A 20832-nucleotide genomic window follows, 5' to 3' on the forward strand; every position below is an offset into this window, starting at 1 on the left:
AACTGGAAGTCTGCCTCCAAAGTTTCCACTCTTAATTAATATATTTCTCCTGAAGGAAGGAAAGAAAAAGGGAAGGGAGGGAGGGAAGGAGGAAGGAAGGAAGGAAGGAAGGAAGGAAGGAAGGAGGGAGGGAAGGAGGAAGGAAGGAAGGAAGGAAGGAAGGAAGGAGGGAGGGAAGGAGGGAAGGAAAGAAGGAGGGAAAGAAGGAAGGGAGGATGGAGGGAAGGAGGGAGGGAGGGAGGAGGTAAAATTAGAAGAAGCTAAAGAGAGGCCAGGAAAAAGAGCCCAACACCATTCAATTTTGTTCTTTGCTCAAAAGCATGACAGAAGAATTAGGGGAAACGCAGTCTGGGAACAGTGTCTTGGCCCCCGCCTCAGGAAGGCTGGGCCACCTTCTGGATGCCTGTCACCCATACGGTATCTCTGATAGAAATCAAAACTGCTTTCCAGCCGCCAGTGCTAAGGTCGCAGTAGAGTCCACTGTGGCCCCAGGGAGCCCAACCCTGTCTCAGCACCCCTCTGCTCCCACAGCTCCCCTCCAGCAGAGCCAGAGGCCACCCTCAGCCTCAGGGCAGCTCTTTTCCACCACAGGCTCGTGGGAACCACATCCTGAATCAACCTGAAACCTAGCTTCCATCCAGATCCAGTCCTCTCCAGGACACATGCATCTAACTTCTGGGAAATTTTGAAGGACAAGGAATAACAAAGCCAGGGCTACTTGGGTAAAAGACCCCACACCACATGCCAAGTGTTATTATTACAGAAACTTCACTAGACAAAGGACTCTCCAGTAAAATTTACATTGATCTGGCATTTTTTACTCCTGCTCTCTCCCATAAAAATGCTTTCAAAGCAGGCTGGTTTAATGGAAACAATAAAAAGTAGTGCTGAAAGGTTTATATTTGCTGCAGAACTACTACAAGGTCTATTTTTAAAAAACCTTGAAAGTTATGTGTGTTTTATTCCTTTAGGATGAGATTAGGGAGAGAAGTGCAATTGAGTTTTTTTTTTTTTAATTGATCTAGACAAGCTCCCACAGGCCCAATTCCTTATTTCTAATGAATCTTCACACGGACGTCCGGCCACTTGTCAAGAGAGAGTCTTAGCAAAGGGACATGTGGAGTAATGTCAGCTGTGAGGTCTGAGTCTTGACAGTGTTATGCTCGGTAGTAATAATAATCATATGACTGAGCTCCGTGTGAAAAAGACGTTGCTGGCTGTCTAATTGTGTGGTTTCCATCATCCTCAACTTAACCCATGAGCTTGGCTATCCCAGCACGGGGTTAGTCGCCACCTGAATGACTTGGCTGTTGTAGCCACTACAGAACATGAGAGTGACCACATCTTTTAGCTTCAGATCCCCAACCGTGTTCACCAGGGCCAGAAGTTGAAACAAAGGCTCAGGAGGACATGGTTTCTAACCTTAAGAAGCTTAAAAGAGACAGTTTAAGGGGGTGTTCATAGGGACTATGGAGTCACATGACGCTGGGTTTAAAATTCAGCAAGAAGAGCAGAGCATACAGTAGGCCGTCAATGTTAACTGTTGCTGTTGATCACGTTATTAGTGCTGTTATTATTATCACTGGAATTGTTGCTCTTGTTAATATTCATATTGCTAAAGATGGCAGTGTGGGAATATGTGGAGTTAGCGTCTCCCCACAACTAGGGTGCCTGCGGCCGCTGGTCAGAAACCCTGACACCCAAGGAGATGGGAGGAACCCCAGAGTGAACCAGTAGGATGTAGGGGGACTGAGGCGGGTGGAGAAGTGGAGGCCAGACAGGATCGGCGCCCCTGAGGCCGGAGAGATCAGGAGAGGCAGGCGGGAGGGACTCTCCGGGAAGAGCGAGAGAGGAGCGGAGGGCGATCGCCTGGCCCACTGGGGCCCTGGGAGCCTGCTGAGCACCCAGGCCAGTACCCTGCCCTACAAACCCCCTCCAGGCCACGTGGGTCTTTGCGGGCATAGGAAGGAGGCTGAGGGGAGAACAGGAGAGGCAGGCAGGAGGGGGCCGTCAGAGACCTTTCTCTGATGGAGTCTCTTACTGCTTCGCAGCTGAGCTGCGGTTTGTCACGTCTCACTGTCTTTTGTGTACATGGTTCTCACTCTTCCCGTCATACCTTCCCTATCTCTCTGGGCAGTATTTGACTTCTGCCTGAGGTTTGAGTCATTCCTTACCTCCTTACTCACATCCTGTTTCTCCATGAAAACCTCCGTGATGACCCCGCTCACTTCGATCTCCTCGTTCTCTAATTTCGTATACACTCTGATCCGTACCAGCCTGTTGCTATTTGTTATCTTGGGTTTTGTCCTCTGATTGCTTTATTTGGGCAGATCTTCTATTGTGTTAGAAAAATCTTCAACTTTAAATGGACTGTGAGAGCATTTTGTACTTTCGTATTCACTGTAGCACATAGCACAGAATAGGTGCTTAATAAATACTTGCTAACTCATCAATAACTGAAGCAGAAAGGCACTCACCACGACTAAAGGATTTTGTCTACAAATTTGGTTGGCCTTTCTGCTCTGTTCCACTGGCCTATTTGAATATCCCTGTGTTAGTACTGAACTTCATAATTACTATAGTTTTTTAATTTATTTTTTTCTTTTCTTTTTTTTTTTTTTTTTGCGGTACGTGGGCCTCTCACTGTTGTGGCCTCTCCCGTTGCGGAGCACAGACTCCGGACGCGCAGACTCAACAGCCATGGCTCACAGGCCCAGCCGCTCCGCGGCATGTGGGATCTTCCCGGACCAGGGACGAACCCGTGTCCCCAGCATCGGCAGGCAGACTCTCAACCACTGCGCCACCAGGGAAGCCCTATAGTTTTTTTAAAAAATAAATCTTGATATCTAGAGGAAAGCCTCCTATCTTTTTCTTGAACAGTGTCCTGCCTGTTTGGCCCTTATACATTCAAACTTCCTTATAAATTTTAGAATAAGTTGTTAAGTTTCTTTAAAAAAAATGTGTTGCAAGAGGGATGGGGGGCTGGGCGAAGTAGGTGAAGGGGATTAAGAGGCAGAAACTTGTAGTTAAGAAATAAGTCACGGGGATGGAACCTACAGCATAGGGAACATGGTCGGTAATGTTGTAATAACTTTGTAGTGACAGAGGTAACTAGACTTATTGTGGTGATCAATTCATAATGTATATAAATGTCGAATCACTATGTTGTACACCTGAAGCTAGTATAATATTTATGTCAACTACACTTCAATTAGAAAAATAAAAAGGAAAAATAAATAAATAAGGTGATAAATATATCTCCAGGGCAAGAAAATATTATTTTGCAAGTACAAACTGGAATTATATCTCAAAAGAAGTGCTTGTCACAAAATTAAAGTTTTTTTTGCACCTTAATAGAAAGTTAACTTTTAGACAGATAAATTAACAAATTATGTTAATGTTATTTTTAGTGTCAAAAAATAAAAAATATCCGTTGAAGTTTTAGTTGGTGTTACATATAAACCTTAAATCAGTTTGAGAACTGACATCTTTACAATATTCAGTCTTTTAATCGTAAGCTTGGGATATTGCTTTATTTAATTGGGTCCTTTAAAAATATCTCAATAAAAGTTTATGATTTTCTCTACAGATATTTTGTACTTGTTTTGTTAGGTCTATTCCTAGGTACTTTAGACTTTTTGATGCTCTTGTAAGTGGTATCCTTTTAACTTGAAACCCAGAAGTACACAGCAGAGATGGAAAGAAAGCTCAAAGAGAAGCCCTGTTTGTGGTCTGAGGAGCAGGAAAGGGGTCTCCTGCTAGACAGAAAGTGGAGGAAGTCCCTGTTTTCTTTTGTGATTGCTCTTTTTTACGTCTTTGGTTCTTTCCCACCGCAGTCCCTAGGCAGTCCTGCATGTTGTAATAGCAGCAGGGGATGGCCACGCACCTAAAACCCCAAGGGAGGGGAACCCTTGTTTCTGGCCAGAGAAACTGTGGTCCCAGGAACAGGGATGGAATCCCCATTAGTTTTTCTTCTTTTTTCTTACTGCTTGGCCCCATAGGCAGAGTCAATCTCAAAAAGTTATATGACAGGGGCTCCCCTGGTGGCGCAGTGGTTAAGAATCCGCCTGCCAATGCAGGAGACACGGGTTTGAGCCCTGGTTGGGGAAGATCCCACATGCCGCGGAGCAACTAAGCAACTAAGCCACAGCTACTGAGCCTGCATGCCACAACTACTGAAGCCCGTGTGCCTAGAGCCCGTGCTCCACAACAAGAGAAGCCACCACAGTGAGAAGCCTGCACACTGCAACCAAGCGTAGCCCCCGCTCGCCGCAACTAGAGAAAGCCCACGTGCACCAACAAAGACCCAACGAAGCCAAAAATAAAAATAAATAAAACAAACAAACAAACAAGAAGGTTATATGACAGAGCAGGGAAATTAAAGCCTAGGCATTCTACCCAGAGTATCAGGAAGGGGTGCCTCTGGGAGCAGGAAAGTGTCAAGGAGACCGTGGTGAGGAAGGAGCTCAAGGAAGTGATCTCAGAATGGTGGGCTTACTGCCAGGTTGTGTGTGCATGCGTCTGACCACGGGCTTCGGTCTCCTGCACAGACCACTGCCCAGGTCTCAGACTGACTGCTGGGTGGCTCAGCACACGAGACAGATCCCAAATAGGCTTTGGCAACTGAACTGACGTTCGAGCCACAGTCACAGAAGATGGGTGGGAACTGCCAGCCTGAAACTAACCGCCTGCTAACTGTCGAATGCCTGCTAAAACAGAACAGAGCAAAACAGTCAGCACTCTCCATGGAATTTAAGCAAGACCCAAAGTCCTGTAAAATAATGTTCATACTGTACAGGATACAGTCCAAAATTGCTCCAGATATGAAAAGCCAGGAAAATCTCACCAACTCTCAAGGAAAAGGACGATCAAAAGATGCCAACCCTGAGATTATACAGACGTTTATCAGATAAAGATTTTAAAGAATATATTATAACCCTCTAAGAATTAAGGGTGAACCCTCTTGAGACAAATAGAAAATTTCAGCAGAGACATGAAGGTATAAAAAAAGAACCAATAATTCATATACACACGCACACACACATGAGTACAAGTAAAACTGAGGTAATCTAAGATTGGTGGATTGTAGCAATGTCGGTATCCTGGTTGTGCTTTTATGCTATAGTTTTGTAAAATGTCACCTTTGGGGAAAACTGGGTAAAGTGTGCAAGAGATCTCCCGATACTGTTTTTTACAACTGCATATGAATTTCCAGTTATCTCAAAATTTTCAAATAAAAGGAAAGACTCAAACGGATACTTTAGGACTGAAAAATATAACTGAAAATAAGAAATTACTCTGTGGGTTGACTTCACAGAGTCTCTCTCCCCCACCCCCCAACCCAGTTTCTGCTGTTGTGGTTCTGGCCCTCACTCCTGGCCTCTGCTTCCAGTCTCTCCTCCTCTGGTTCCTTCTAAGCTTTGCTGTTGGGGTAATGTTATTCACCTGTGACTGTTCATGCCATTCCTCCTTTCCAAAGCCCATCAGAGGCTCATTCCTTACTGAAGAGCTCCGGTTCCTTTGCCAGCACCGTTACCCTCTAAGATTTTACTGTGGCCCATCTATCCAGGTTACTTCTCCTGTGTCCCCCCAAAATCCATTTTATTCCAGCCAAGCTACTCATCCTTCTCTGACCCTGTCTTTCTTTAAGTTTTTTTTTTCTTTTTATCCATCCAAAATGGCAACCTTCAGTTCTTTCTGATCATACCTCCAGTATTCACTGGAGGAAATCTGCCGTATCTCTCAAGACCCATATTGGAATGTGATCTTCTTTTTCTTTTTTTTTATTTGAGTATAATTGCTTTACAATGGTGTGTTAGTTTCTGCTTCACAACAAAATGAATCAGTTATATATATACATATGTTCCCATATCTCTTCCTGCTTGCATCTCCCTCCCTCCCACCCTCCCTATCCCACCACTCCAGGCAGTCACAAAGCACCGAGCTGATCTCCCTGTGCTATGCGGCTGCTTCCCACTAGCTATTTACCTTACATTTGGTAGTGTATATATGTCCATGCCTCTCTCCCGCTTTGTCACAGCTTACCCTTCCCCCTCCCCATATCCTTAAGTCCATTCTCTAGTAGGTCTGTGTCTTTATTCCTGTCTTACCCCTAGGTTCTTCATGACATTTTTTTTTCTTAAATTCCATATATATGTGTTAGCATACGGTATTTGTCTCTCTGTTTCTGACTTACTTCACTCTGTATGACAGACTCTAGGTCTATCCACCTCATTACAAGTAGCTCAATTTCGTTTCTTTTCATGGCTGAGTAATATTCCATTGTGTATATGTGCCACATCTTCTTTATCCATTCATCCGATGATGGACACTTAGGTTGTTTCCATCTCCGGGCTATTGTAAATAGAGCTGCAATGAACATTGTGGTACATGACTCTTTTTGAATTATGGTTTTCTCAGGGTATATGCCCAGTAGTGGGATTGCTGGGTCATATGGTAGTTCTATTTGTAGTTTTTTAAGGAACCTCCATACTGTTCTCCACAGTGGCTGTACCAATTCACATTCCCACCAACAGTGCAAGAGGGTTCCCTTTTCTCCACACCCTCTCCAGCATTTGGAATGTGATCTTCTTGATGAGGCATTAATTTATCTTTATAACCATGATTATTGTCTCCTCCTTCTATGCTAGGGCTTATATCAAACATGTCCTCATATTATGGTTATTCATGTCTTTCTGCCACACCAAATTGAAAAGGTCTTCCTTTAGGGCTGGGACCATGGCTTGTTTTGTTTGCTCAGAGTGCCAAGCTCATTTTTCACCCAGAACGCTTTGTAAGTGAGTAGAATTGGAATGGATGCTTGATGGAATTAGAAACTGGGTGGAGTCCATTAGGTTTCTTATTTACATAGTTTGGTTCTGTAGAATTGAAACAGAAGTCTTAATATTAAGTAGAGTATCATTCATGAGCTCTCTTTTAAAATCAGTGTTTTGGGGGAGTTGGGTGTAGTGAGAGTCAGGTAGTCATTCAGAGAGTACAGGGTTTCTTACTATCTGACTCTGACTTAAATGAATAATTGCTTTAATGATTTGCAGAAATTTTTACCGCAAATTTACTATCTAAATAGACAGTCTGCTACAATGAGTTTGCCTGCACACGCCAGTGAAATCATGAGTTGTTTGCAGGCCTTAGTAAGTGTGCAGCCGTCACAGCTGTACCAGGTTTGCTTTGCATGCCAGCACTGTGCAGACACACTAAGAGTGCACTAAGTATCAGACACTTAGATAGCTGGGTTTTAAATGCTCTATATTATTTAGAATTCCTTAGTGGATTTTTAACTAGGTGGAAAAGATACTTTAGTGATATTTGGGGAAAGTGATTGGGGTTTTCAGATGGGCTTAAGAATACATTCTTTTCTTTCCCCTTTAAATAATGAAACATTGGGGAAACACTTTCTCTGGTTGAGAAGACAATTTGATCAGAAAACATCCCAAATTTCAGGCATTCAGAGTAAACTACCTTGTTCAAAGTCATCAGGCAAATGGTGAGCAGAGCCAGAACTGGAAGTGGACAGCTCCAGAGAGACAACTGGAAGATAATGGATGGCGACAGGCCATCCACACTGTGCCTTTGGCTTCCCAAAGTCCGGATGGCCTCCCCTCACTGTCATATTGATTGACTAAAGCACCAATGCTGAGATGGCCACAAATCCCCAGCACATGGGTACAGCTGCACTTGTGTCTCTAGGAGGCTCTAGGTTAGAACATAACCTTCCCCTTTGCAAGCAGAAGTAGAGTTGCCACCAGCCAAAGAGGAAAACAGGACCCTGATGAGCTAGTTTCATGACCACTGCGATGTCAACAAAGAAAATGGAGGCAGAGAGAAAAGAGAGCTTGAGTTTTTTTTCACAGGGTTTTTGCTGTCTCTTACACAAATCTGAGCCTAGGTCTAAGCTTGCCCTTTTTCAGTCCCAACTTCCCTGGTTATAAAATCACGTTTGGCAACTACTCTGAAAGTTATTAAAGTTGCAGCAGGAAACTATGGGAGGCCAGAGAATTTCAGACAAAAGTTATTGCATCACTAACTCAGAAACTAATCCCTAAAACAATTGACACATTTTTCCAGAGGGCTAGTGCCAATACAGAAATGGAAATCATTGTCAAGGGCCACTGTGTACCTGGAATTAAAATCCATCATTCCTCAGAGCAGAGAGCTATGATTTTGGAAGAATATGAATAGTCATGCCTTTTATCACCATATTTCCTCGAAAATAAGAGTCCTTTATTTTTCAAAAGAACAAGAAAAATTCTGCTCTCTTTGTGTTTTTCCTTAAGGACCCCTCATTTACATTTTCTTTTCAAATTTTTTTTCTTTGACAGTCACACATTTAAACAGAAGGCCTCCTTTTCCTTATTCAATTGTACTGGTTTTATTTTGGATAGAAATCCTGTTGGGTACAGTAACAGAGAACAAACTACAACAGCAGTAATCCCTTCTACAGCATCTATTGTTGGGAAACTTAATACACTTTTTTTTTTAACATCTTTATTGGAGTATAATTGCTTTACAATGGCGTGTTAGTTTTTGCTGTATAACAAAGTGGATCAGCTATACATTTAATACACTTTTATTAAATGGCTGAGGCACTGGCTCCAGTGATCTGAATTAACTACAGAAGAGCACAGAAAGGGAACAGAAATGCCTTCTGCCTTCAGCAGAGCGCACTGCATGCCCAACAACATGGCAGGGACCGGAGACAAAAACTCCCATCCAGGAACACCCACCTGAAAGACCATAGATTGCCTTAGGCGGCGCCTTCATTACCAAAAGTTAACAGATGGAAAAGATTTAATGGGATCTTGGGAATTCCCTTGCTGTCCAGTGGCTAGGACTCTGCTCTTTCACTGCCGAGGGCCCAGTTAAATCCCTGGTGGGGGAACTAAGATCCCGCAAGCTGTGCAGTGCGACCAAAAAAAAAAAGATTTGATGGGATCCAGTGTTAACAAGCAAATAAGCAAATGGAGAAATGGGCCTTCTGATTCACTGTTGGAGGACTGACAACATCCTCAGAGTTTTAAATGTATGTACACTTTGACCCAGGTTCTAAGAATTTGTTCTAAGTTAGTATTTACATAAGCACACAGGGTTAGCCTCAGCATGAGAAGAAAAATCAGGAACAATGCACAAATCATTAAAAATGCAATCATTGAACTGATCATGTAATTTATATTTATTGTCTTGTGACATACTGTTGAGTGGCAAAGTGCAGTCACAGCAAGCTTATGTGTGTATGACCTTATCTGTGTAAAACTGTAGCTAAAAGGCTGTTCACAGAGGAGTTCACCATGGTAGTCTCTGGATGACCTTCTGGGTGACTTTTACTTTCCTTGACCAACTTTTCTGGATTTTTAATATTTTTTTAAAAAAAATATTTATTAAAAAAAAATTTTTTTTAATATTTTTTATACTTGGGGTTTGGGAGGGTGCTTTAAATTTTTTTCAAACAGAAAGCTAGTCTTTCCCTAAGTTTCCCTAAGTTCCTTCGTACTTGTACTGCCATACCTAAGCCCAACCTAGTGGCAAAACACTATGAAACATTGTGATGAGTTCATGGGTGTATCCAAATGTGAAAATTCATCGAATTGTACACTTTTGTACATGTGATTTATTTATTGTACATCAGTTACACCTCAATAAAATTGTTTCTCTTTAAAAGGAAAGAAAATACAAAATAGTCCAGGTAATTTCCATTCTCCACACAAAATTGTCAAAATAACTATATACATAAAAAAAAAACCCTGAATCAATTTTGGAAGTAAATTTGATGTTCCAGTCAGTGACAGGAGGCTACTCCAAGAGGTTAACAGCCTGAGTGAGGTGTAAAAATGTTCATTTAGCTTATTCTCCGTTCTCCAGCGGTGTCAGTGTCCTTGATTATAGATAGATGCAGTGCTCAGTGTTTGACCAGCTTCCGTCTTCTTCTGTTTGAACCTTTTTGCGGAGTCCATGTCAATCTTAGGTAACTTTTACCCCAAAGCATATGCTTCAGTGCACTTTAATTTTCCTTCAGTAAATAAATAGCACTTGCTAGCTTCCCTTAAGTAGCTATATAGCAAACCTGAGGGTTCTGAGACTTTGGGATCTGATAAAATTACAAAAACCAAGCATTCTTTCCAGAGATAATAATGAATACACTGATAAATGCTTTGAAGACAATTCCTTCACTCTGCTGGCAGATTTTCTCAGACATGTATATTCTTTTCCTGTAAGACTAGCTACTGAAGTAGTCCAAAGGTCTGCAGTTGCCTAAAAAGTATGACAAAAGGAACACCAATGGCTACAGTGGGTTTAAGAATTGGGTCTCTGAGTTAGCTGGACAAGAAAGAAACAAATGTGTGTGTGTTGCCGTCAGAGTCACCATCCTCAGAGTTTTAAATGTACATGTGCTTTGACCCAGGTTCTAAGCATTTGTCCTAAGGCAGTATTTACATAAGCACATAGGGTTAGCCTCAGCACAATCAGAAAGCGGAAAAAGGGTTCCACCTGTTGGTGCGGCATGAAGAATGTGGGCCAGTGCAGGGGTAGGACCTCTCTGCGGGTTAGGTCTGCTTCTCATCACCGTTTTTCTATGCTTTTCCCCTCTGCTTTCCAATGCAACCAGTTGGACTGTGCTGCAGGGAAGAATTGGGCGCCCAGAGAACCCGTTCCGAGTGGCCCTGGAATACATCTCGAGTGGAAACCGAAGCTTGTCTGCAGTGGACTTCTTTGCCCTGAAAAACTGCAGCGAAGGTATCTGAATCTGGCTTTCCCCTCTACTCCTTGGTAGCTTGTTGTCTTAAGTGGGTCAATTACCTGCCGCCATGATTAGCTGGGAATGTGCTCACTTATATAGAAATGTCTACAGTGCTTTGGGTCTGATTGTGAGTATTGTCAAGTGCTCCAGAGCTCAGCTGATCAATTTTCAAAGATCGAGTATAGTATTATATCTGCTTAACTTAAAACTTTATCAAATAGAATATAGTCTTTGTTAGATAACACATTAGCTTAACTCCCCTGGCTGTCAAATACTTTCAGCTGTGGTTTTGTTTTGTTTCGTGGAAATTTTCAAATGTTCACAATTGAATAGAATAGTGCAGTGAACCGCCATGTACCCTCAACCCAGTTTCAACAGTTATCAACATTCTGCCATTTTTGTTTCACCTATATCTCCACCCCACTAACTTGATAATGATTAGTATTTTACTTTTCTTCCTGAGGTAAAATCTACAACTATGTATTTTTAATGATTTGATTTAAGCTGTCGTTAAGGGACAATGTGGGAAATGGTTATATGTGAATTTTTTTGCTTATTTTGTAAAAATCATTAGGGCATGGTCCACTGTGTCATTGAATTTCTTTTGCATAAGCCCTATATTGTGAATTTATTTCAAGATTTATTACCAAGAGAGGGCATCTCTCTCCTGAAGAATAATTTGTTGATTTTTTTTTCTTTTTGCCTTTGTTGCCAGGCAACTCTGAACTAAATGCAGTACTTAATCACAATAATTATATCTGTGTAGTTTTTGTTGAGCTTATTTCCCCCTCCCTCTACAGAGTTTTTGATCTTCTATTCTTATTTTCAAGATCATGTTTTATATGTATCTTTCATTAGACGTTGCCTCAAGTCTGACTGGTATGCAGGATAAGATTGACCATCAATACATATATGAGGTCGATCTTTCCTTGGTTCTTCAGAAGACCTAGGGTCATAATTATAAACATCCTTTATTATTTCCCACATGTAGAGGGTATACAAGATGGGCTTGAATTATACAAATCTTCAGGGAAAGAGTTGCTTTCGTTGCCACTGTTCTCCTGCTGTGCCTGCCTCTTCCCAGTGGCTCACTGGGAAGGGAGCTCTCACCTGTGCCATGGAACCTGTGGTCTGGCGGCCCAAGAATGAAGTGTTGACAGGAAGGAAGCCTGTGGCACTCCCAGACCTAACCTCTGCATTTAGACTGTTCATGAACAACCATGAAGGCCCATGACACACAGCCATCTGTTGCAGGTAGAGGCCCCGTTTTGAATCTGGAGCTGGTATACGAAGCGGACCCCCTTTGGTAGGGAGCCCACTGACCACCCAGTTCCTTACGTTGCTGTAGCTCTTCATTCATTGCTGGCCTTGCAAGAACTTTGAAAAAGCGTATTTGTTTCTTTTTTTCTTTAATCAAAACTGATTTACGTGTGGGAAAAAGAGAAGTCACCATAACATGATAGATTGAACTTCAGTTCAAGTTGAAAAGTTGCTTAGCCTGTGATGTGAGGCACTGTACAAGAAACATGTGGTTTGGGAGAAAGCCAGGAGCTTGTACGAACGTTTCCACACTCACGAGCTTAGGGATTTGTGAACCTCTCTGTCTTCACAAATGTCAAGGGTCTACCTACGTACTGTCCAAAAGAGGCCATGTGTTGAAATGGAGCCGGTTAACAAGAATGTGTCAAGGAGAAGGCATTAGTTCCCAGAACTGGCCTAATTGCATTTGAACAACATCAGGAGAAGGGAATAAGTGACTACAAAACTCCAGGTATCAGGCCCAGCACAAATAGTCCTGCAAAAATTCTTTCTACCTTTGAAGGACATCAGCCAGTTGTGCACAATTTTCGTCCCTTAGAACTTCCTTTCAGCTACAAAAGTTTTCCTCTGTAGCTTATGTTGCATTTGCAGTGACCTGTTGCACAGTTTAAAAGACATGTTTCTTTTCTGCTTCTCTACCTTTATGAAGCCAAGAGAGATGACCTCTCTAACTTTCTCTAATGATCCAGAAAGTGTTTCTTCTGGCAGGACACCCTCTTAAGGAGGGAGAAAAGAAGTCTTCATCTGATTCCCTAGGGGAAGTAGACTGGCCAGGAAACCCAGGGAGGTTCTCATGGCCCAGCTACCTTCCTTCAGAGGCTCCAAGTCCAAGAACAGATGGCTTCCATAGGGAACAGGTGTCCTTTACGCTCCTTCTCAGGCTTAGAATCCTGTGACCACCAAGGGGTGTGAAGGGATCACTGTGGATCTGTGTAAGGCAGAGAAGAACAAAGTGATCCCAGTGTGTCCTGAGAACTTCTAACTCTTCCTCCTGTTACAGAACAAATTCAGGTGCATATCAGTTGGTGTGGACTAGTTGCAAACATAAGAAGCACCCTAAAGCTACCCTCATATATTTAAAGGGAAAGAGTTGTTTTGGAGGCGTACTCAAGGCCTGTTTGATATAGACAAATGTCTGCGTTTTCTGAGGTCATTGCTTTAGTTAGGTCATGAAGAGGAGGAGCTAAGAGGAGAGAAGTAATATCTTTGAGGGGGTGATGCTGATGACATGCTAGCCAGATTGTTAATAGGTTTGCAGGTTGTCTGGTCTACTTTCTATAGAACTCTACAACCCTTCCTTGTCCCACGTGAAAAGAGGTCCCTTTTTTTTTAAGAAGATGTTGGGGGAGGAGTTTATTAACTACTTAATTTATTTTGGCTGTGTTCGGTCTTCGTTTCTGTGCGAGGGCTTTCTCTAGTTGCGGCGAGCGGGGGCCACTCTTCATCGCGGTGCGCGGGCCTCTCACTATCGCGGCATCTCGTTGCAGAGCACAGGCTCCAGACGCGCAGGCTCAGTAGTTGTGGCTCACGGGCCCAGTTGCTCCGCGGCATGTGGGATCCTCCCCGACCAGGGCTCGAACCCGTGTCCCCTGCATTGGCAGGCGATTCTCAACCACTGCGCCACCAGGGAAGCCCCCAAGAGGTGCCATTTTAATTAAACTGGAGAAAGGGGAAGTTGGACAATTTTCCTCGCATAGGAGATGATATCTATCTGTGGGTGTCATCAGGGCAGAGGTCGTGCCTCTTTCCTCTCTGAATCCTGACACCTATCACAGTATGTAACAGTTAATAGCCGCTCAGTTAATAAGCAATAAAAGCTCACATCTGTGGAGCACTTACCATGTGCACAGGCAAAGTGCTGATCCCTTTAGGTGTGTTAGTTATCTCCTGCGAGCTTTACAATAATACTAAAACATAGGTACTATTATCCTCATTTTACGTGTGGGGAAACTGAAGTTCACAGAAGTTTCTAAAGTTGCCATAGTCATTCAGTTAGGGAAAAGTATAGCCAAACTCAATCCCAAGTCAACTGGATCACCAAGCCAGTATTTCTGTCCATGACATTCTGCTGCCTTAATGGAATGTGTAAAGGCTGGAGTTTTGTAGATTACTGGAAACCTTAAAATTACCCTTGACTCTTCCTCTTATCCCTACATCCAGATGGTCAAGTCTTGAGCTCTAGGCTTGTGGCTGCCTCACAGTCTATCTGTTGCTATCTAGATGCTACTGTTACTGCTTCTCAAGTTTATCCTTCTGACTTCATTTCTCAGCCATGTGCCTTATCCAGGCCTTCACATATGCATACTGGGACTTTGGCAAGAGCCAGCTGGTCTCCCCGACATCATTATCCATCCTTCGCACATTACCAGGAAAATCTCCCCCAAATTCCTTTTCTTGTGGCACTTTCATGAGGATTTCAGTAACTTCTTATTGTCTACCACGCCAGAAATATGAGGGCTAGAATGGACCACCTCACTCATTTCCTGGGGCCAGGAAAATGATAGGCTGGGGGTCACCCAGCCAGTTGATGGTAGAGCTGGACCATCTTGACTCTGACCTTGGTATTTTCACCACTGCTCAGTCTTGCCTGGAAAGCCCCAGTGTCTCTGCCTGATTTCCAAGGTTCTTACAATCTGGCCCCCCTGTATCTGTTCAACATTATGGCCTCTGTTCTCTACACCTTCTGTCCTCTAGTCAGACTGGTGTTCTGTACACTATGCCAGGAGTGCCCTACTTGGTCCCAGGCCTTTCATTTTGAACACTGATTGATCATTTATGATCTAGCTTGGAGCCCAAACCCTCCAGAACATCATTCTCAGCTAAAGAAATTCTTCTCGGAAGACTTTGCTCTCTGCATCTAAATTTAGTAGCTGTTTTATAATTATTTCTCAACTAGTCATTTTAGGACCCTAACTTGAGGTTCAGAACCTTGTCTTCTATTTCTTTTATTTCTCCAGGGGGCAGTTAACGCCATGCTAAATACATAAGAAACACAATGTAAATATTTGTTGACTGATTGGCTAATCAATCAATTGATAAATGCTACTCCTGCTTTTATAGCTTTGGGCTACTACTCCCAAAAGAAAGTAGCAGTGAGTGGAAATTACTTGGAAGAGGTTTTCCCCTCATCTTGAAAGAGCAGTGTGTATGTTCAGCACTGAGGGGAGGGATGTCAGCTCCTAGAGACACCCATGCCCTGGCTCCCAGGGAACCCTTAACCCTTTCAAAACGACCTTTCTTCAGCAGACAACCCGGAGCAATAGGATTGTGAAGGACACTCATGGGGACCCCTCATGTTCAGAGAAAGCTACAGAAAGACATATGTCAGAATGGCAGGATTAGCATACTGAAAAGGATTTGAAAACTATCAGTGTGCCTCTGACCAGCTCATAAAAATACATATTGCAAACACCCATCTAGCACCTTCTATGTGCCAGGTCCTGTTCTAAGCACATTGCTTATAGTACTCATTAAGTCCTTATTGCTGTGAGGCATACGTTATTATTATCATCACTCCCATTATATGGATGGGGAGATCGAGGCACAGAGGCCTAAGTAATTTACCCAAAGTCTCACCGCTTTGGCTCCAACTGGCTCCAGCATCCATACTCTTATCTACCACACATTGCTGCTACCTGTAGAAGGTCCCTGCTGGACAGGACCTCAGAAAGCATCTAATCTGCCTCCCTCCACCATGTGGAAATTGAATGCACAAACACCTAAAGATTTACCTCGAACTTTGACACACTAAATTACTGATTAGCCCAATGTGCTTTCTACTTCCATCTCAGGGTTGTCAAGTTCTCACTTTTTCTAAGAAACCAATTTAGAATTTCCCTCTCCCTGCCCAGATGGGTCAAAGGCAGTTTAGGAGGACCACCACCCCCTGATCAACAGTGGGCAAATCAAGGAACTAAAAATGGCTCCAGTGTAAGCTTAAGCCTATTTTACTGCAGGTCACCATAGTTCCACTTCTCTCTAATGAACCTGCAAGAATCTCACAGCTGAGGTCTCCCAGGTCAGCGCCACATTCAGCTCACTCACAGATTTCTCAACAAGAAGTGCTCTTGACCCCTTACCCTATCAAGACATCTCCCTACACATTACCTCTTCTGATCCATTCAGAGAGGGTGTCAGAATCTTCACATTACCCGTGGTGGGGGGCAGGGTGGGTATTTCGCTAACTTCTGTAGTTCAGGAAAGGGAAGAAATCCAAGGTGTCAAATGCAGTCCAACCACCGTGGGTACCTTAAAACATGTGTCCCAGAAGAGTTGGAGATGCACAGATCTCTTAACCTCTCTGGGCCTAAAATGAGTGCATCTGAACTAGATCCACAGTCCTTAAACATTTTTTAGAGGCTGAACTCTTAATTCAAATAAAATCTTATATAGAAGTCCAGTATATAAAATTACACAAGCAGAGCTGCCCTTGAGGAAGTGAGGGTGGGAAACCCACCCGTTCCACAGCCCTTGACACACCCTCCAAATGGGTTTTCATGAAGTACAGTTTGAGAACCCCTGGACAGTCTGATTTTCAACTCTCGTATTAACTCCCGCTTTTTGATCCTATCATATTGTACTTATTTAAAATGTGATAGACAAAAGTAGTTACATTAACCATACCTTCTTTAAATGATTAAGACTAAGCCCAAGGCTATTGTACTTTGAATATGGGCCATTTCCACAAGACAGATTTTTGTCACTGTGGGTCCTGGCTTTGAGATGCTAGGTATGGAGCTGGTATGAATGTTTCCAGTAAAACATGCGTGGCATCTCCTGGCCTTGTCTCCTCTCTCTTCTGACTTCACCAAAGATAGTGATGGGCAGTGGAGGATGTCCTCCTTAGACCATGAGTTGACAAGAGGAAATGAGAGAAGCTAAACAAACAGATTCTAATCTTTGGCCAGCCATGTGGAACCAATTAGCCTCTAGAGTAAGCTCCAAAATCCAGCTGGGTAAAATGAAGGAGTACCTCATGGGCTCCTGGAAGCTTGGCCCAAACTGGGCATTTTCTGTTCCAAAAGCAAGCAATGCCCTGCAGGATCGTCAGTCTGTGCTTGTAAAATGAAGATTACTATGACACACTGTCTTGGGGCTGCTAGCAGAAAACTCTCTATGTAACAGACTCATTTATCCCTCTATCCATCCATGCATTCACTCACTCATTCGACAGATATTTACTGAGCAGTACTAAACTAAACACAATATGTATATAGTGACACTGATATAAACTTGTTTCTGTCTTAGGACTTAGTTTTGGTGTGGTGGCTTTAAGATCTCCATTCTACTTGGCACAAACATGCTTTCCAAAAGACCTCCCTGGCTTACATTTAGTGTGCAACGGAGGTATTGAATATGTGTTCCATTTGTAGAGATGTCTTCCTCCAAACTAGTTGCAATGCGCCTTTCTCAGACCACAGAACGTGCGCTGAATCAGCAATCAGGGGATTTAAGTCCCCTTTCCACCTCTTATTTGCCATAGACTAGCCAACTCTGTGGATCAGAAGGGACATTAAAGGTGTCCCCCAGAATTGGCACACTGATCGTTTTTTAGTTTAAAATAAGAATAACAATATGTCAATGGCTGTCCTGAAATTGACCTTAATCATGAGGGTCAAAAGAGAAGATGGCTGTGGAGGTGTGTTTGTAGGTATTGCCCTGAGCTACCTGACTTCTCTGCCCTCACCTGGCCTGAGGCCTTTAAAAATGAAGCTGCTCGCTTTCTGCTGCTCGGTTTCTCATGGAGAAACTACTATTCACAGAAATAAACTGGCTCTTCTGACGCCTCCTGCAAACGTTTCATGTTAATGATAACCAAATGCCAAGTGGGCAGTGGGAGCTGCACCATTGCCAACCTGACGCTGGCACCCAGGTGGACACCACCTGGGTTGGTCTCTTTAAGGGACTGAATCAACTGTGCGGTGGTGGGAGCTATTGCTTGGAAGTGAAAGCCAAGGAGAAATGGGAGCCACAGCCTGGTGTCCTCACTTAGTTCTCACTGTGTCTTCCAGGTGGAGGGTGAGCCCCGTTTACCAAACACTCCCCTTCTTAATTCCCAGTTTCTAAAGCTTCTTGCCCATAATTTATCTGTGGACTATACTGTTTAAAATGATGATTTCATCTTGCCACTGAGATCTACTCACATTTCCCCAAATGCCTCCCCACCTCAAGCTTTCGCTCCAGCTCTGCCCCCCTCCCCCATTCCCAATATCTGCCTGTCCCAGTCCTACAGGTCTTTTAAAATCTCAGCTCAAATGCTGTCTTCTCCAAGAAGTCTCAGCCCAGAATTGTGTTTCCATATATTTCTGTTTTAGAACAGTCTACTTCCTTCCAGAGTTATTTATGTCTTGCTCAATAGATGGATGCTAGGTTCTAGTTTTAAAAAGACCGTGTCTTTTTTTTTTAATCTCCTATATCCCAGTTAGCAACTAACAGTGTTTTTCCCATGGTAAGCAATGAATAAAGGTTTTGCTGTTACAACGTAGGAGAGAGATTACAGGCTTTGGAATCAGACAGAATGAGTGTAGAATTCCAGCTCCATCACTTACCACCCTTTTGAGCTCAGAAGAGGTTTTTTGTTTGTTTGTTAGTTTGTTTTTATCTATGAGTTTGGGTTTTCTCATAAGTAAATGGAGCTAATAATATATAATTATGGGTTTGCTGGGAAATTAAAACTGATATTGTGTGAAGAGCCCCTAGGACAGTGTTTGGCACAGTAAATACCATCTTCCTCTCTCTCCCATGTCCCCTGACTGAGCTAAATGTCCTCATTCTGGAACCAGGGCTGAATAATTCTGCACGACTAGCCCAGGGTATGTTATATATTTGCAGGGTCACACCCACCTTTCACTTTAATTTTTATTGTTTTTTCTTTAATATATTACCTTTTTAATAATATATTTTATTTAATTGTTAGTTTATAGAATTTAATTTTCAATAGTAATTGTTTATCAGCTAGCTCACAAAATTTCTGAAAATTTAATAATCAGCTCTTGCCAATGAGTATGAGCTGGCTGTAACCCACCACTGCACTCTTTCCTTCCCAGACTGCTTTTTCTAAACCCCAGACATTATATCATCTTATTCATAAACATTTCAGCATACACCTCTAAAAGATAAAGACTCTTTAAGAAAAAAAAGAAAGAACCGTAATATCATTATCACACATAACAATTTTAATAATAATTCCTTAATATTCCCTAATAGTTCTCTAATCGGCATGTAAATTGAATCTACCTTTCACTCTCACTCTGGGCATTGTCTGAACCATTGGGCCGAGGGAGAGGTTATCCCATGTCCAACAAAGACCCTGACAGCCCAGATCTACATTCTGATTTTGAAGGAAGCTGCTTCTGTATGCTTTTATCTCTAATACAGTCATTTTTTCCTTTGTGACTCAGTGCACAGAATCCACTGTGTCCCCAAAGGAGAAAGACCGTTTAATCCTGTGGAGATGATTGGAGACAAAGGAAGAGCCTAAAAGTCCTTTGACCTGCTTATCACACTGTCTCCTCAAGCAGACTAAACATGGGGTCTAAAACAACCAGGCCCCCAGCTTGTGGAACCAGAAAAGAACTTTGTCCGCCCCTCCTTTCCCTACTGATGCATAGCTGCTGTTGGCTTATGAATGGCTTATTCATAATCACTAATAAAGCCAATGAGAAATGCCCCACGAAGTGCTTGGGAACAATAATGACTGCTTGGGTGACTATTTTAAATATTCGACCATTGAAAACCACCTGGAAATGGGGGCAGACACAAAAGGTCTTAAAATATAAATAGATAAGGAACCAGTGTGCTGAGGTCATTGTACTCCCAAAAGAAAATTACTTCCAAATTACAACTACATAAAAGAAATAATTGAAAAGATTAATCACACTAAAATAATTGGTCTATCTGACAAGTAATTTGGAGCAATATTCAGTCATTGACATCAAAGTCTAGTAGTAAAATAGTAATGAATTTCATTCTCTGACTAATGTATTTATTTTATTAATGGTACTAAATGGTGTTGTTACTGCTTATAAATATTTCATAACTTTTAATTCATTAAAATGTTCAAGAAATTTCCAAAAGTATTTATTAGCTTTAAATCATTCTTAGTGTTCAATATGCGATTACCACTCTGCCTGGGTAATTAAAAAAATTATTATTTTGGGTAATGGGAGCCTCTTTGAATGCGGAGGATTAAGCCCTGGTTATTAATGGGACTATCGCTCCAGCTGGTGAGGAATGAGGGACTTGGTGAAGCTGTGTTCTCTCTTCAGGTCTCTAAGGCCCTTCTGTAGCCATTCCTTAACACCTAGGGCTGTGAGGCAAACGGGGCGGACCCAGATAATTTAATTCTGGAGATGATAACCCATGTCTAAACTGACACTTCTCTTTCAATCCACCACCTCTCCCAGCCCCGTTTCATCTTCCTGGAACAGCTGAGAAAAAAATTCGTATATTCCAGCCTCGCCCCTTCTGTTTCTTTCATTCTTTGATAGAGGCCATAACAGGTGAAACGGGCAAAAAGATGCAACAGAAAGAACAACAAGGGACACCACATAATGAATAGTGGAAGGAGGATAGGATTTGGATGAGGAAAACATGGATTTGGGTCCTGAGTTGTTTGGGTGCGGCGCATCCGTTACATCCTGCGGTACTGGATAATTCGTGTGTGAAATGAAGACAGTGGTACCTGCCCCAGGGTCCGTGTGGGCATTAAATATGTTAGTCTGGGTGCCCACATGCCTAGAATCTAGTGGGAAATCAAA

The 20832-nt window shown here is 42.6% G+C and overlaps 1 protein-coding gene across 1 annotated transcript in view; it reads left to right on the forward strand.

Moving 5' to 3' along the window:
* The window catches only part of ALK (ALK receptor tyrosine kinase), a 728753-nt gene that overhangs the window by 532407 nt on the left and 175514 nt on the right, over positions 1–20832 (forward strand). Inside the window, exon 6 of the mRNA XM_060027602.1 lies at positions 10622–10749. Coding sequence (XP_059883585.1) covers positions 10622–10749 — 128 coding nt within the window. The remainder of the gene's footprint in view (positions 1–10621; positions 10750–20832) is intronic.

Source organism: Delphinus delphis, chromosome 12 (assembly GCF_949987515.2).
Source record: "Delphinus delphis chromosome 12, mDelDel1.2, whole genome shotgun sequence".
Classification (NCBI taxonomy): Eukaryota; Metazoa; Chordata; class Mammalia; order Artiodactyla; family Delphinidae; genus Delphinus; species Delphinus delphis.